Here is a 15043-nt window from a genome sequence, read left to right as displayed (position 1 = left end):
CTGTGATCGAAACACCTCGCGCAAGGTGGGGTCACGTACCCGCTGAAATCGCCTGCGCGTCGCGCGCACCCGCGACCGTTCCGTAGTCAGCTGAGGCGTCCACCACGGCTTGGCACCCCTTACTATGTGGCCGTGGCCTGCGCGCGTACCGCTGGCATAAGGTGGTGTAAGTATGATAAAAACGCTCAATCGCGGCGTCGAGCGCCCAAGCCGACGGAAAGCGGCAGCGACATATGTGGTGAAACCAGGGATCGCGGCCAAGGAGCTCCAAGATCTGCGCCCGAGCGTAGTTAGTGAGGCGTTTCTCGGGCGCACTCGCGGCAGCGCCCAAGGAGAACTCAATATAGCGGTGATCGGATAATGTGTCCGCGTCCAAGACGGACCAACTGTACCCACCGCCCACTATTGAGACAGACGCGAAGGTGACGTCTATCCACGAACGGGCAAAGGGCGTCTCAAAAGTCGGAAGGGAGTCGGGGATATTAAGGATATGGAGGTTGTTAGCGCACGCGAATTGAACAAGTTGCGCGCCGCGCCCATCCCCGGAGACGGGTCCCCATAACACGTGCTTCGCGTTGAAATCGCGGCCCAATACAAAACTGTTGGAAGGATGTTGCGCGAATACTTGATTTAGTTCGTCGAGTACGGGCCCAAGGGGATGATGTGGCGGCGCATATACAGTGACGATCACAAGAGAAACGCCCGCACCCTCACAGTGTACCGCTACAACCAGCTGCGATACATAAATTGGGAAGAATATAGGTACGGAGCCTGTGCCAGCAGGACCACACGGGGATGGTCGCTGGCGTGAAAAGTTTGGAGTGCGTGGGGCACATTAGGCACGCTGTTGCCGCGAGTGTGCGGGTCTGATATCAAGGCAAACGTAATGTCATGCTCGAGCATGCGATGAACTAAGAGCTTTGTGGCATCGCAGCTGCTGGCAATGTTTGCTCGAATGAATTTGAACGGTTGCATGTCAGCCATGTCTAAGAAAGGAATGGCGGAGCAGGAGCCGGAGGCCATCCAGACAGAACGAAGGTCTGGAAAGCAGTTCGCCCAAGCCACAATGCGTATGTGCAACCAAAGACCAGTGCACGTCGAAGACGGTAGGACATAGTAGCGCAAGGTCACCGTGCAGAGTCGGACGCCAAACATGCCATAGGGCCTGCCCCTCTCACTCAGACACCCGAGCGAACGCAAACCCGGCAAACAGGAGAAATGAAAATAGAGATAGGGTCCAAAGAAAGGGACAGTGAACAAGGAGAATGAATAGGAAAAGAAAAAAAACAAAGGAAGTAGTCGGAAGCCGCACGGCGATCCCCCGTCAGCACGCCACACCGAAGGCCGCGCGCTCCAAGAGGGCGCACAGCACCAAGCGCCGTCAGCGAACGCGAGCGACATGAGACCGGCAAGTAGTGATGCAGATACTTTTTAGAGCGCAGCTCTTTGGCGTCCGTTCCTGGGTTTCGCGTCGTCGTCGGCCTCGTAACCAGCTCCGCCCCCCTTTCATCCCCCCAGCGCTAGCAGCGACCGACTGATACCGCTGGATGCCGCTGACGCCGCTAGAGAGTCAAGATAACGTGACTGCATAGAACACCGTCGCCGCCATGCAGAAAGAGGAGGAAAGGGTCCCCTCCCCCTGTTCTTGTGTGGCGGATAGGGTGCTCTTCAGTTGCCGACGCGCCGGTTATTTCACGTAGGCCCCGGCACCTCGACGAATACGTGACCACCTTCCCACGGCTAGACCTGATTCTTAGCGCTGCGGAAGCGAGGGTATCATATTGTTTGTGTCGGCATCGGCGGCGTTGTCCCTGAAACCAACTCCGCAGCTGGGGTTGACTCACTATCGGCGTCAGCGGCATCAGTCAGTCTCTTCCCTCGTCCCTTTATCGTGTTGTCCGCTTGCTGCGCGCGCTTCTGCCCCCATCGTTTGCCGCTGGGTGTACACGCCGCCCCCCTCCCCCCTCTTCCTGCGAGTCTCCGGTTGTCAAAGCGCCGGCTCGAACTTAATTCCTTTCTTCGCTCCTCCTCCAATGCAACCCCTGTGCGGTGGCAATCAGAGAGCCAGATCGGTGGCGGCGGATCTGTATATGTGCACCGCCCGAGCCGAAATTGCCGCTGCCGTTCGCCCTGTGCGGTGGCAATCAGAGAGCCAGATCGGTGGCGGCGGATCTGTATATGTGCACAGCCCGAGCAGAAATTGCCGCTGCCGTTCGCCACTGCGAAATTATCTGCCACTTCTTTCTGAGCCATGAGCGAGACGACCGATGGAAGTCCTCCGTCTGCTGCTAAACGAGAAGTCCTCCGTCTGCTGCTAAACGGGCCCAGCGCCGTCGCCGTCAGAATCCAGAGGTGCGTGCCGCCGAAGCAGAAGCTTACCGTCGCCGCCGTCGAGATGATCCAGGAGTACGCGTCGCCGAAGCAGAGGCTAAGCGCCGCCGCCGAGAAGACCCTGCCGTTCGCGCCGCCGAAGCGGAGGCTCATCGCCGCCGTCGAGAGCAACCAGCAGTAAGCGAGACTGAAGCAGAAGCTCATCGCCGCCGCCGAGAAGACTCTACCGTTCGCGATACATGTGTTGCTCGATTTCTTTGCCTCAATCTATCGAAAAGGTGAAACAGCTTATTTGCTGCGCTCAAATTTCGCATTAGGAAGTAACGTAATCGTCGGTAATATTTTAGTTCCGGAACTGCGCCTTCCCAGGCGGGCGTGATTTCTTCCTAGGCGCTGAGAGAGCGCTGCGGTCACGGGTTGCGCGGTGCGGGCGGCAGCATTGACGGCGTGTGCCAGTCGGCTGAACTAAAAGTTGCGGCACAGTTGCGTGTTTTCTGCGTACGATTCTTTTAGCCTGCGTTTTTCTTCACCCCTGTGCGAGAACCTTGACCTTGCAGTGCGCTCGGTTTGTGGGGCTATCGAACAGTGCGGGCGCGGACGGAAGCATTTCGTAACTCTGTCGATACGCTGTGTTTTCTCTGATGTGCTGTGCTTAGCGCAATGCCGACCTGCTACGCACCTGGCTGTACAAGCGGGTACAAAAGCAACACTCAGAAGCGTCACTTTTTTGCACCGCCATCGGATCCGGAACTTCTCAGCAAATGGAAAAGAGCTATTCCCCGCGCGGACAAAGAGCTGAGCAAAACGTGCAAGTTTTGTGACCTTCATTTTGACGAAGCGGACATTTCGAAGACGTTTAAGCATATTATCAACGGTGAAGTCGTCGAGATCGACCGGGCGTACTGGGCATTGAAGGAAGGTGCAGTCCCCATTAACTTTCCCAACCTTCCCAGTTACTTGTCGAGAAAGCAGACTCGGTGGCGGTCTCCGAAAAAGAGAGCTGCAGCGTCTACGCACGATGTGACCACAAACGATGCGCACTTGCCCACGGAGCGACGAGAGGAGCTGAATAACCAAGCGGCGCCTGTTCCCCTGCAGTGCACCGATTTTGCTCAGATTGTCGAGAATAGTGCGACAGTTTGGCTCCCAGCCAACTGGACAACAGCAGTACTCGAAGAAGAACCAGGGCAGCGTCGGCAGATTGTTTTTTACGTGGCCGGAATGAAAGCGGGGGCGTACACAATCCTGAAGAGTGTTGTTGCGCGGGACGATATCACCTATGTTGTGCACGCAAACGGGAGGCTGCTCCGACAGACGTCTTTTGATGTAGAGATTCGGTCTCTGCAATATCTAGAAGCCCTGCTGCAGATTGCACACAACAAACAATTTCGCCTAGGCTGCTCTTGCAGTGATGTTGCCACCAGCAGAGCAGGGGTGAAAGTTGGAAGCACATTGTTCCACAAGGACTGCTCAGTTTTGACGGACGCAGACAAAGGTGTCTGCAATATGTGCGTCACTTTGATTAAGAGCCTGAAGAAGAAGATATCTACGCCAGCAAGGAGGAAGGTCCCTGTCGCAGCTTGTGTGCTGAGGAAGCGATTGATTCGCGCCACTGCAGCACGTGAGCACAAAAAGCGGGAAGTGAAGCGGCTCAGCGAGAAGCTGAGGGACACGTTCACAACATCCCTTGACGAGCTTGTGCAAGACCTACCTGAAGTACAGAAGGTCGCCATTCGCACAGCAGTCATGCAACAGGCAGCAAAATCAGCCCGCGGCCATAGATACACGCCTGACTGGATCATGGTGTGCTTGCTTTTGCGGCTGACAAGTCCAAAGTGCTACAGAACACTATCAGACATGAAATGACAGTGCGGTTCGTGCACAAAGGGAACGAAAGAAAGCAAAACTTGTCTAGAAAGAACCGTGACCGCAAAAGTTTCACCAAGGCAATGTAGCTTGTGAACGCCATTGTTAATAAAGTTCCTGTTTTTCCCATTTTGAAAACAGTAACTGCATGGATCATGCTCATATAATCGCTGTGTACTGCGTGTGCATCGCGATACACATGTATTGAGCAAGCCAATGTCGAATATTTCTTTAAAGTAGAATGAGCGTGCAGAATTTCGGATGGAAGAATACAAGTTAGCACTCGATGGTTGCGAGTTGCGCAGTCGCTGAAACGGGCAGCCAGCTCTTGAGGCGCATAAATTCAGCTACGTGGTTCTCTGCGCGTATTATAAAGAAAAGAGTTGTTCCGCACGGCTGTGAGGAAATATCATACGTGCTGTAATAGATTCGCGCGATTGGCATGGGTAGCGAATTCGTGTGCACGCTTGACAGCGACTGATGCGCGAACGTTCATTTAAAACGCTGTTATTCTTGATATTTCCGCCACCGCTCAAAATACCTGGGCGTACACATTACTCCTTGCACAATAGGGCCCGTTTCAAATAAATTGCGAACTGGAATAGCCGCAAAAAAATGCCGAGCACCTTCCCGATAACAGTTATTTCTTCTGCAGTAGACGGCCAGAATTGGTGAGAACCTGAGATGCCGCAGCGGAACGCTGCCTGCTAGCAGACGACGCTCACCCTCCAAGCGCAACCTTAGAGTTACTGTATATGCTACCTGTGGTAGCATATACAGTAACTCTACGCAACCCGTAACCGCAGCGCCACGGTGGCGAGAATCGCGACAGGCCGCTTTTTCTCTATGGTGAGGCGGAGAGATACGGAACTAAAAAAGTATCTATAAACGTTGGTGATGCGAGGGTGGAAATAACGAGGTTAGCCGTAGTCAGTACGGGCTCGCAAGCGGGCTATCCTGTCCTGGAGAAGCGGGCAGGTCTGAGAGCCCGCAGGGTGCTCGCTCGGTCGTCCCGCGCGCCTACACTCGCTGCAGCAGACGGCCGCATCCCGCAAGCGAACGGTGCACCGCTCGCCGAGGTGCGGCCCCGCACAGCGAGTGCATACCGCGCGCTCAGGCTGTGAACGCAGGGGCACGCGTGCCGGGGGTGACCATAGGTGGAGCAAAATGTTCACGTAGGCACGTGGAGGTCTTCCACCACGGTCGCGGAAGTCCACCCCACAGCGACACGCCCGCGGCTCATGAGTGTCCGAAACGTCGGAGGATCGACTGCAATAACGTGGGAGAAATTTCCCGAACGCTCTTGGAACGGAACGCGGACCTCACATGACGAAGGGTCAAGCTTAAGGTCGGTGTTGCGCAGGTTGATCTGATCAAGAAGCGCGTGAGCCGGAATGTCAGGGTCGACGCCCGTAAGTTTCACCTGCGGTTTGCGACGATTTATCAGACGAACAGACATAGCTATCTTGGTTGTGGTGTTACTTTCGATAGCCTGTTGTAGACGTTGCATGGTGTCAAGGTCGTCTGATAAAACCGTAACACCGCGAGGCGTTCGACGGAACGTCAAATCAACAAAGTTCGCCTGGATAGGGTCAATGTTGCTCTTAAGGAGACGGAACACGTCCTGCGCGGCAGTGGGCGATGGAGCCAGCGGGGTTAGAAACATTACACAGTTTTAGTACTGCGTACGTAGCGTACGCAACGGCGTTGCGTACGTAAGATCGCTGCGTTCTGCAAACTGCGCATGTGCAGAACGCAACACGAACGCTACGAGATGCGTACGCGGCCGTTGCGTACGCACGCATCCGATTCTTGCGTGCGTACGTAGGGAGCCTTGCGTGCTGCTCTCGTGGTTCTCGTTTGTTCGGGAGAGCGCGAGACAAAAGAGTTTCCCAAGATGGCAGCGTCAAAGGCGACTCGCGGAAGGCGGTACTTTCAATGGCCTACGATTTGGCTTTGCTGCGTGAAGTCAACGCGCAGAAGGCAGTCCCAGACCCAGCAGGTTGGGAATGCATAGCAAAAATAGGAACTTTGTTTTTGAGGAAGTGTTCAGTGTGTGCTGTTTGCGCGAAAGGCTCGACCTGCTTTTGGCGCAGTTTGTCGCAAATGACCGTGCCAGCCTGAGAAAGCAAGTACTCGTTTTTTTATTTTTCTCGATATGATTCGTGCATTATATCCGCATTAAAAGTAGAGTCTCTTAAAGGCCTAAATATAGTCCGACGAAGCGGTAACGCGCCCGCACGTTACATCACGTTAGCGAGATCAACAGCGTCTAGTTTGGCCGACGGTTCGACGTACTGGCGGACACGGCCATACGCTCCGACGCGCCCGGCGTCTAACGCTCGCCCTCTTACGTACGTAGGCATTTCGCAGTACTAAAAGCCCCAACGCGACACGCGCTCCTACGTTCCGCAAGGCCCTTGCGTGCTGCGTACGTATCGTCATGACGCAGTACTAAAACTGTCTATTATGTGAGCGTGCTCACGTTTGGGTGCCGGAGCCTGCGAAGAAGCCAGTGCAGAAGTGACCGGCGGGGCAGACGCCAGCCCCACCTGGACGAGGCCTGAAGTACCGGCGCCAAAGGACTAATCGGCGCACCGGCCCGAGCAACCGCCGCATAGGTCAACCCCGGAGGCACCGGGGAGGCAGCCTCCGGGCGACACACCGGGACGGCATCACGCACACGTCCCAGCTGGTCGCTGAGTTCATCAGCGCGGCCACACTGCCGCGCCGCCACCGCGCGCATATCAGCACACTCCCGCATCAGCTGCCGCAGTAGGCCCAGGATTTGCGACCTGTGGCATTTGGTCACCTTGCAAGCACTGTCGAACAGGGCGTCGGTAATTTCCTGCTGAAAGCCCACCGCGCAGTGGTAGGTAGCAGTGAGCGCCGCATCGACGGAGCTAGGCTCCGAACTAGGCGCCGGCGCGCCGTGCGACCCATCACATCCAGCAGCCGGACCGCGCCCCACTGCCACAGGAGCACCTGCTTCCTGCGAGCCGATACGGATATCTGCGATTAAACGATCGCCATCGACGTCAAAGACACAACCATCCGATCGCGTCGAGTCGCCGGTGGACGATGCATCTCTGCCACTGTCAAGCGGTGAGCCCCCAGCAGGCACCCTCGTATCAGCCATACCCCGCTAGTGGGTATGAGACATGAACCGAAGGGCCCGATCCGCCAACCGCTACGAAGGGCGAAAAAAGCGAATTAAAGGCCTCCTTCGCCCTGAAGGCGCGTCCAGAGGAGGCACGAGGCCCTTAATCAGTGCCTGAATAGCGAAAACGGCAAAAAGGAGCGAAGGAACCGACCTTTGAGCAGGATTTCCGAGGAGCGATGGAGCCAACGGACCAGCAGTGTCACGAGCCGGCTCGTGACCTGCCGGTTTATGTTCACGCGGCTCTCCCCCGCAGGAGCTGCTCGCATCGCCACCCGCTCCGCTTTCCACGTCTATACTGATGGCGCGTACGCGAGTACTTCGGCGGGGGCAGCATTTCTTGCATTTAACCCGACCGGTCGCTTGTCAGCCGACAAGCGTAGAACAAGCCGACAAGCGATCGGGACAGCAAACTTTTAAATGCAGGCAGCCCCCATCCCTCTTTTATTTTTTCACGTTTTATGTCTTCCTTTCGTTCGACGCGCTTTTAAAAGCGGGTCGTGCACGCCGTGCCCTCCCCGGCACAAGGACCGCCGCTCGTTGTCTCGGCAGAGCCGGCAGGGGCCAGAGCCCCGCCCTACTCGACCAGGGGCCGGCTCGTCCAGAGGACAGTGCACGACCGGTCCCCCTGCAGACGGCCGCTCGCACGCGCGCGAAACAACCTGAAGGCGACTAAAGACGAATAGCGAAAGGGCGACCTGTCGCGAAAGTCGCACAGGCGGCCGCGAGCCACCTCGTACGACGCACGGTGTTCCGCCCCGGCGCGCGGCGCGGCCTACCATGCGTCCGGCGCCGTCCCGACCCCGCCCTGGTCGGGCATGCAATCACTAATTACACCGACCATCTCACGGAGCAGCGAGCACGCCGTCCGGTCCCTGAGGAGGCGCGGGTAATCCCGCGGCGTGAGAGCACTCCCGTACGCCCGAATCCGCTCCACAATAGAGGTCGTTAACGCGCAGCTCGCGAACAAATGCTGCGCGTCCGGGCAGGGCGTCCCGCAGGGGCAGCGCATGTCCTGCGATATGCGGAAGCGGTGAAAATAATACGGGAATCTGCCGTGGGCGGTAATCAGACAAGCCAACCGCCGAGGCGGCGGGCAGCCCCGCGGTATGTGCGTTATATCCGGCACCCACTTGTACAACTCGGTGTCGGAGTGCTCCCCGCGCCACTCCACGGCCCAGCGCGCTCGCACTGCGGCCGAAAACGCAGCCCTCACGACCCGGAAGGACCGGTGCGACCTTCGGTGCACCCCCGAGACCGCCGCAGAGCCCGCGCCATGTCCGCAAGCTCGTTTCCAAAGATGCCCCGGTGGGCGGGCACGTGGAATAATGACAAGGCGCCCCGTCTTCGTAGACGGTACAGCGCGCTCTTAATGCTCGCGATTCGCGCGTCCCTGGTGATTACGTGGCACAGCGCGGCGAGCAGCGACAAGTTGTCCACGTAAATATGCGCCGAAGGCTCCCACGCGTGTGTATCAAGGTAATTCAGTGCCTCCGTTAACGCAACCACCTCGGCGCAATAGGCGCTCGAGGCGACCGTGAGGCTATATTAGCGCACGGCGACGATCGAGCCCCGCGGCCTCAACACCACCACCGCCGCGCCCGCTGACCTCGACGTGTGGGAGCCATCGGTATACACATGCGTGCCTGGTACGGACGACCACGGCCGAGCCGCCGTTACGTCAAGCCGCGCGAAGGGAAACCCTCGCGCCTCCGATGGGTGGGCGCCACAGGCATCGTGCGGGTATTGCGTCTCGTCGGGCGTGAAGGTGTGTACGCCGAACGTGACCGCGCGTCGCATGCGGAACAGGGCAAATTCCGCGTTGAGCCTGTCGAGCTCCAGCCCGATGGGCGGCTGGTTGGCGAGCACCTGCAGCGCGGCCGTCCGTGTCGTGCGATACGCCCCCGTGATCGCTAGTAGCATGGTGCGCTGCACCGTGATCATGCGGGCCTTGAGCCGGCAGTCGGGCGACGGCGACCACCACATGGGGGACGCGTATGCCACCGCCGGCAGGAGTACCTGTCGGTACAGACGGCGCCGCATGGTGGAGTCCACGGTCGTGTGCATCCGCATGAACGACACAGACTTCATGGCAAGCGTCTCTTCCTTCCGCTGCAGGTGCTCGGCGTGCTCGAAGAAAGACAGGCGCCTGTCAACCACCACTCCCAAGAGCCTGACAGACGAGCGAAACGGAAGCCCCCTCGCACTGCCCTTAAGCCGTATGGTCGGGTGGCTCTTCTCCATACCCCCCTTTCCGAAGGAGGTCGAAGAAGGACGCAGAAGGACGCAGAAGAGGACGCAGAAGGTCTTATCGTTGTTGAGGGCCAGTTTACATTCGGCCGTCCACGCCTCGATGCGACGCATCGCCTCCGCCGCGGCCTCCATAACTCGCGCCCTGTTCTTACCCGGCACGAGTGATATCGTGTCGTCGGCTTACGCCTGCACCTGCACCCCGGCCGGCATCGGCAACCGAAGCAGCCCGTCCACCACCACGTTCCACAGGAGCGGGGAGATGGGCAACCCCTGTGGACTGCCGATCGACGTCTCCGCCGAGACCGAACCGGCGTGCGACGCGTACTGGACAGTGCGGCCCTCGAGAAAGGAACCGAGCAGGCCTACCAGGTTGGCCGGGCAGCCGCGGTCCCTAAAATATTTAATGACGAGAGGGTGCCATACAGTGTCAAACGCGCCCCGGAAGTCAAGTGATATGAGCACCACAGGCGTGCATTCGGCTTTGTGGCGCTTGATGAAATCGCACAGCGCGTGCAGCGCCATCACCGCGCACCTGCCGTGGGTAAAGCCGTACTGGTGGGGATGCGTGTGACCGCGCGAGGAGGCGAAATAGTACAGCCGGCCCTGCAACAACCTCTCGAGCACCTTCCCCAGGATGGAGGTCATGCAGATCGGCCGGTACGAGCTCGGCGATTCCACCGGCTTGCCGGGCTTTTGGATAAAGACCAACCTGCCCTTCCTCCATGTCCTGGGGAAGTACCCCAACCTCAGTGCCGCGTTCATAATCATACACGCGAAACGCGGGTGCGCGGCGAATAAATCACAGATGACCTCGGTCGTGAGGCCGTCCGGACCAGGAGCGGAGCCGCGCGGCATTCTGCTGAGCACCGCCTGAATTTCGCCCAGCGAAAACGGCCTCTCCCTCTCCGCCGTGGCGTACGGCCGGCCAACCGCCGCACGGATCTCGGCGTGCGCAGGCGCGTCTCTCTCGGGCCTGTCCAGCGCGAAAAGATGTTGCAGCAGCAGCGACGCCGACTCGAGGACGCTCGCCGTCCGGCCGCCACCCTGCCTCGTCAGCGGAGGCGGCATGACATGCGACCGGGCGACCCCGAAAGCCAGACGGAAGGGGGCCTGAAAAAGCGACCGCCGGCTGCACTGGTTGCAGACCTCCCTGTTTGCCTCCTCCTTAACGCGCGCCACGTCTCGGCGGTACTCCGCCAGCGCCTGGCTGTACTCGCTGCGAAAGAGGGCCCGCAGCTGGTCGCTGCGACACCGCTGAAAACGGCGCCGCATCGCGTTAACCGCCCTGCGTCGGCCGTCCAGCTCGGGCGTCCACCACGATTTACCGCCCGCCCCCCTCCACTCGCGCGCCGGCCGAAGTTGCTTGTCGCGCTCGCGATCGATAACAGTGTAAAACTTCGCGAGGACCGCGTCCAGGGCAGCCGGCGAGGCGATGTCCGCGCCTCCCGCGTTCGCGAACCATCGCGAGTTGCGGACAGCCTCCAACCACTTACGCCTACCGTAGTTGGTGAGGCGCCTGCCAGTCGCGCATGCGCCGGTGTGGACGGCGATATCCAAGCGGCGGTGTTCCGATAGCGTCTCCTGTTCGGAAACGCGCCACGTGCAGCCGCGCCGCACGAGCGTCGGCGACGCGAGGGTCACGTCAATCCAACTATCGACGTATTTGGTGACGTACGTCGGGGGCGAGGACGCGTCGTTAAGGACCACCAGTGCCGCAGCCGCCGCGAACTCAATCAGCCGGGTGCCCCTGTCGTCTCCCTCGCGAGGGCCCCACAGGACGCTGTGTGCGTTTAAGTCACCCATGACCAGCATGTCTGGCGTGCGACTTCTGTCAATGGCGTGAGCGAGGTGTTCAAAGACGTCGTCCATCGTCCTGTGGGGCGGCGCGTACGCGGCCAGGACCGTAATCGCAAACTCGCGCGTCGAGCATTCCACCGCGACCACCAGTCTCGACACGTGTGTCGGGAACACGTCAAAAGGTGGCTGGCGCGTGACGATCGCACACAGCGGGCCCTCGGCCGCCGCGTACGCCTGGTAGTGCGGCGGAAGCTTCGGGAGCTAACCCCGCTGCGTGTACGGATCCATAACGGCCGCCAACACGCAACCATCTCGCGCCATGTGATCGGTCAGCAAAGCCGTCGCTCGGCGGACGTGGTCTAGCGTCAATTGACATATCTTGATCGCGCCGCCGGCCCCACCCGCTGCCCCAGGGCCCCGGCTCCCTCCCTCCCGCGGCCGCCCCTCCCCCGCTCTATCATGGGGGGCCGTAATTGGTGCGGGCCCTGAGGCGTGCCACCCGCTCCATGCGGATGGGGCACTCAGGGAATCCCGCGGGATGGGACGCCTCGCGGCCGGCCTTCCTGCGCTCATTGCAGCAGACCTCCGGCTGCCCCATCTGCACGCGACACGTTACGGCCAGGTGATTGCCGCAACATTTCATGCAGACAGCTTTCGACGCGTCCGCCTAGTGCGGGCACGTCGTCCTACCGTGACCGTAGGAGGCGCAAAACGTGCACGTGGGCACGTGCAAGTCCTCCAACGCTCGCACCACCGTCCATCCTACCGACAATCGGGGCCGCTTCATAATGCGCGAGAACGCAGGCGGGTCAACCTCCGCGACGTACGCGCACGTACCCGACCTCTCCCTGTACGTCACGCGCACCTTGCACGCGTCGACGTCCAGGTCGAGGCCCGGGTTCCTCTCATTTAGGACTCGTATAAATTCGTCGGGCGCGACGTCCAGGTCCACCCCGCTAAATTTCATGTGCGGGTTCCTCTTTTCGCCTACGCGGACTAACAGCGAGGAGCGCGCGACTGAATTTTCCGCAATCGCCGCCTTCAGATTATCGATTGACTCGCGCGCGTGCGAGAAAACTGTCAGGCCGTACCGTGTGTGCCGCAGCGTGACCTCCTTGATGTTCTTGGCGGCCGGGTCGATGTTCCTCTTCAGCAGTCGCAAGGCATCCCGCGCTGGTGTCGTCGTCGGTGCCGTGGGCGTTAGGAAGGCCACGTGCTCGAACGTGGGCGCCGTCCGCGCGCCCCCGCCGCCCGCCGCCGCGGCCGGTCCGACGCCGCTGCGCTCGCCTCCGCCGCGGGCGACGCCCTCAGCGCCGCGGTGGCCAGAACACCAGGGCCCGAGCCGGCAGCCGCCGCGGACGCGCCGGGATCGCGTCCCGCACTCCCTGGACCGGGTGCCAGGACGATAGAGCCCTCGAGGCGCCCCTCGACGACTATGGCCCGTCGCTGCAGCACCGCGACCTCCCGGCGCGCCTCAACCAACTCGCCACGCAGGGCGACGGCCGCGCCCCGCTCCGCCGACGCGTCCGACCGCAGGTCGGAACAGAGGGCGACGATTTCATAGAGCCGGGTCGTGATGGAGTTGCGGGCTGCGACGGGCACCTTGTTCGCCCCGTTCGAACAGTATAGGTAGATCTCCTTCTCGATCTCGCACAGGCGAGCCTGCGCCCGTCCGCCGAGGTCCCCCGAGAGCGCGGGAGACGCCACCGCGGTCGCCTGGGAAACCGAGGACATCTGGTCGTCTTCGTGGCCCGCCGCAGCCGGCGCGGTGCGGTCCATGGTCTCCTCCTGCAACGCGATGGCCGCGAGGATATCGTCGCCGGCATCGGCAAAATCCGATTTCGGCGACGCACCCGCGCTGGCCGTTTCAGGCGGAAACGGCGAGACCTTATGGTGTCTGTGAGTGTTGGGCATGGCCAGGCTGAGGCTCAAGGGGTATGAGCCATGGCCATCTTGGGCCCGATGGCTGGCCGAACAAGAAAGCCCCCAATTAACGAAAATATACCGTTTCCCGCCCGGTTATCGCAACGAATGTAGTCCCTACAGGTTTAAAAGTAACCTCAGCTAAAATTTGGAAGAGCCGAATCAAAAATACCTTGTTTTTGAGGAAAAATACAGGAGCCCGATGCAGCCGGCCAGCCAAGCAATTGCACGCGCTCGCGCGTGCAATTGCTTCGGGGGTGTTTCCCGGTGGTTCACACAACTAGGGGTGGTCTTGTCTTGTCTTGTCTTGTGGCCTCGAGAGTGGCGCGTACCCACTATGGGGTATGGCCAAGAAGCAGGCGGTTTTCCGTATGGTTAGAAGTAGAGACAATCTAGATTTGTATAGTGGAGCGTGGGACGATAGTACTGTAAATTAGAAGTTTAATTGATTATTGTTAGGAATTCCAATAAAATAAGTAAACGTGAAGAAATGAAATAATATAAATTATGGATAATTTTAGAAATTCAGCAAGGTACTCTTTTTGTGTCTCTGATGAAATTGTAAACTGCTAGAAAAGCATCCCTGTGGCTGGATCCCAGTGAAGTCGCCCCAAAAGAAAGGATGGTTGGCGAGGATAGCGAAAAGCTATGTTTAGTAAATGAGCATTCTAATAGTTTTCTTTGTCTTAGAAAGCGGCGGCACGAGAGAAAGTAATGTTCGACAGTTTCAGGCTCACTGCAAAAAGAACATAGAGGGGACACTGCGAGACCCGACCTGTGTAAGTAACAATTTAGAGGAGGTATGCGACATCTCAATTTTGTAAAGGAAACTTCCAATTGCCTTGAAGGACACCAATTACTATTCCATGGGAAGCCAAGATGGTGGAAATCAGAAGAGGGTGTTAGCATGGATATTGCAGAGTTTTGAGATATAGCGAAATTTCTGTACCTAGCCGCGGTGACATAAGCCAATGTCGGCAAAACAGATATGATTGGGCCGTTCAGGGAAGCTCGTGCGAGAGAATCAGCCATTTCATTCAAATGCAACCCATGATGTCCGGGTACCCAAAGCAAACGTACTTTTCGTAAGTACGGAGGCACCATCGAACGAAATGTTCTTTGAATTGCTGAATTTAAAGATGCAGTTAGTGCTGTGCATACAGATAGCGAGTCGGTCACAATAACAGCTAATGGGTCATTTTGGGGCAGTTTTCGTAATGCTAGTGTTATCGCTAATAATTCTGCCTGAAATATAGGCGTGAAGTCGGGAAGGCGAAGGGAGTAAGACCACTGAAGAGATTCAGAGAAGATCCCCACTCCTGCCTTCTCATTGCACACAGAAACGTCCGTAGCTATTACATTGTCAGTGGTTAGCTGGTGTAGGTGGCCGGTTAAGATATTAATTAAATCTCGTCTTGGTAATAGCTTAGCATGATTTGGAAATATGTCATCGAACTGAATTTTGAGGTCTGGGAAGGCATCATTTGAATGGTAAACATGGTGTAGGGACACATCCAATTTTTGTAACTGTTCTTGAACGAATATTACTTGAGGACTGTGGAATCTCGACCACGATACTTGGAAAAACTCAGACGGTTCAGTGATAAATATATATTGCGTACGCCTTTTGAAATAATCGTAAATTTTTAAAAATGTCTGAACCGTGAGTATGCGGAATCTGCAATCTAGGGTGGGTATATGAGCTTCCTGATA

The 15043-nt window shown here is 58.2% G+C and overlaps 1 protein-coding gene across 1 annotated transcript in view; it reads right to left on the bottom strand.

Moving 5' to 3' along the window:
• The window catches only part of LOC139051827 (uncharacterized), a 41267-nt gene extending 27943 nt beyond the window's left edge, over positions 1 to 13324 (bottom strand). Inside the window, exon 1 of the mRNA XM_070528844.1 lies at positions 12499 to 13324. Within this exon, the coding sequence (XP_070384945.1) occupies positions 12608 to 13321 (714 nt within the window). The 5' untranslated portion in view covers positions 13322 to 13324 and the 3' untranslated portion in view covers positions 12499 to 12607. The remainder of the gene's footprint in view (positions 1 to 12498) is intronic.
• Between the last annotated feature and the right edge of the window lie 1719 nt (positions 13325 to 15043).

This window comes from Dermacentor albipictus, unplaced genomic scaffold (assembly GCF_038994185.2).
Source record: "Dermacentor albipictus isolate Rhodes 1998 colony unplaced genomic scaffold, USDA_Dalb.pri_finalv2 scaffold_15, whole genome shotgun sequence".
Taxonomy (NCBI): Eukaryota; Metazoa; Arthropoda; class Arachnida; order Ixodida; family Ixodidae; genus Dermacentor; species Dermacentor albipictus.
Note: the sequence above shows the minus strand (reverse complement) of the source record. Positions and strands in the feature narration are given on the sequence as shown.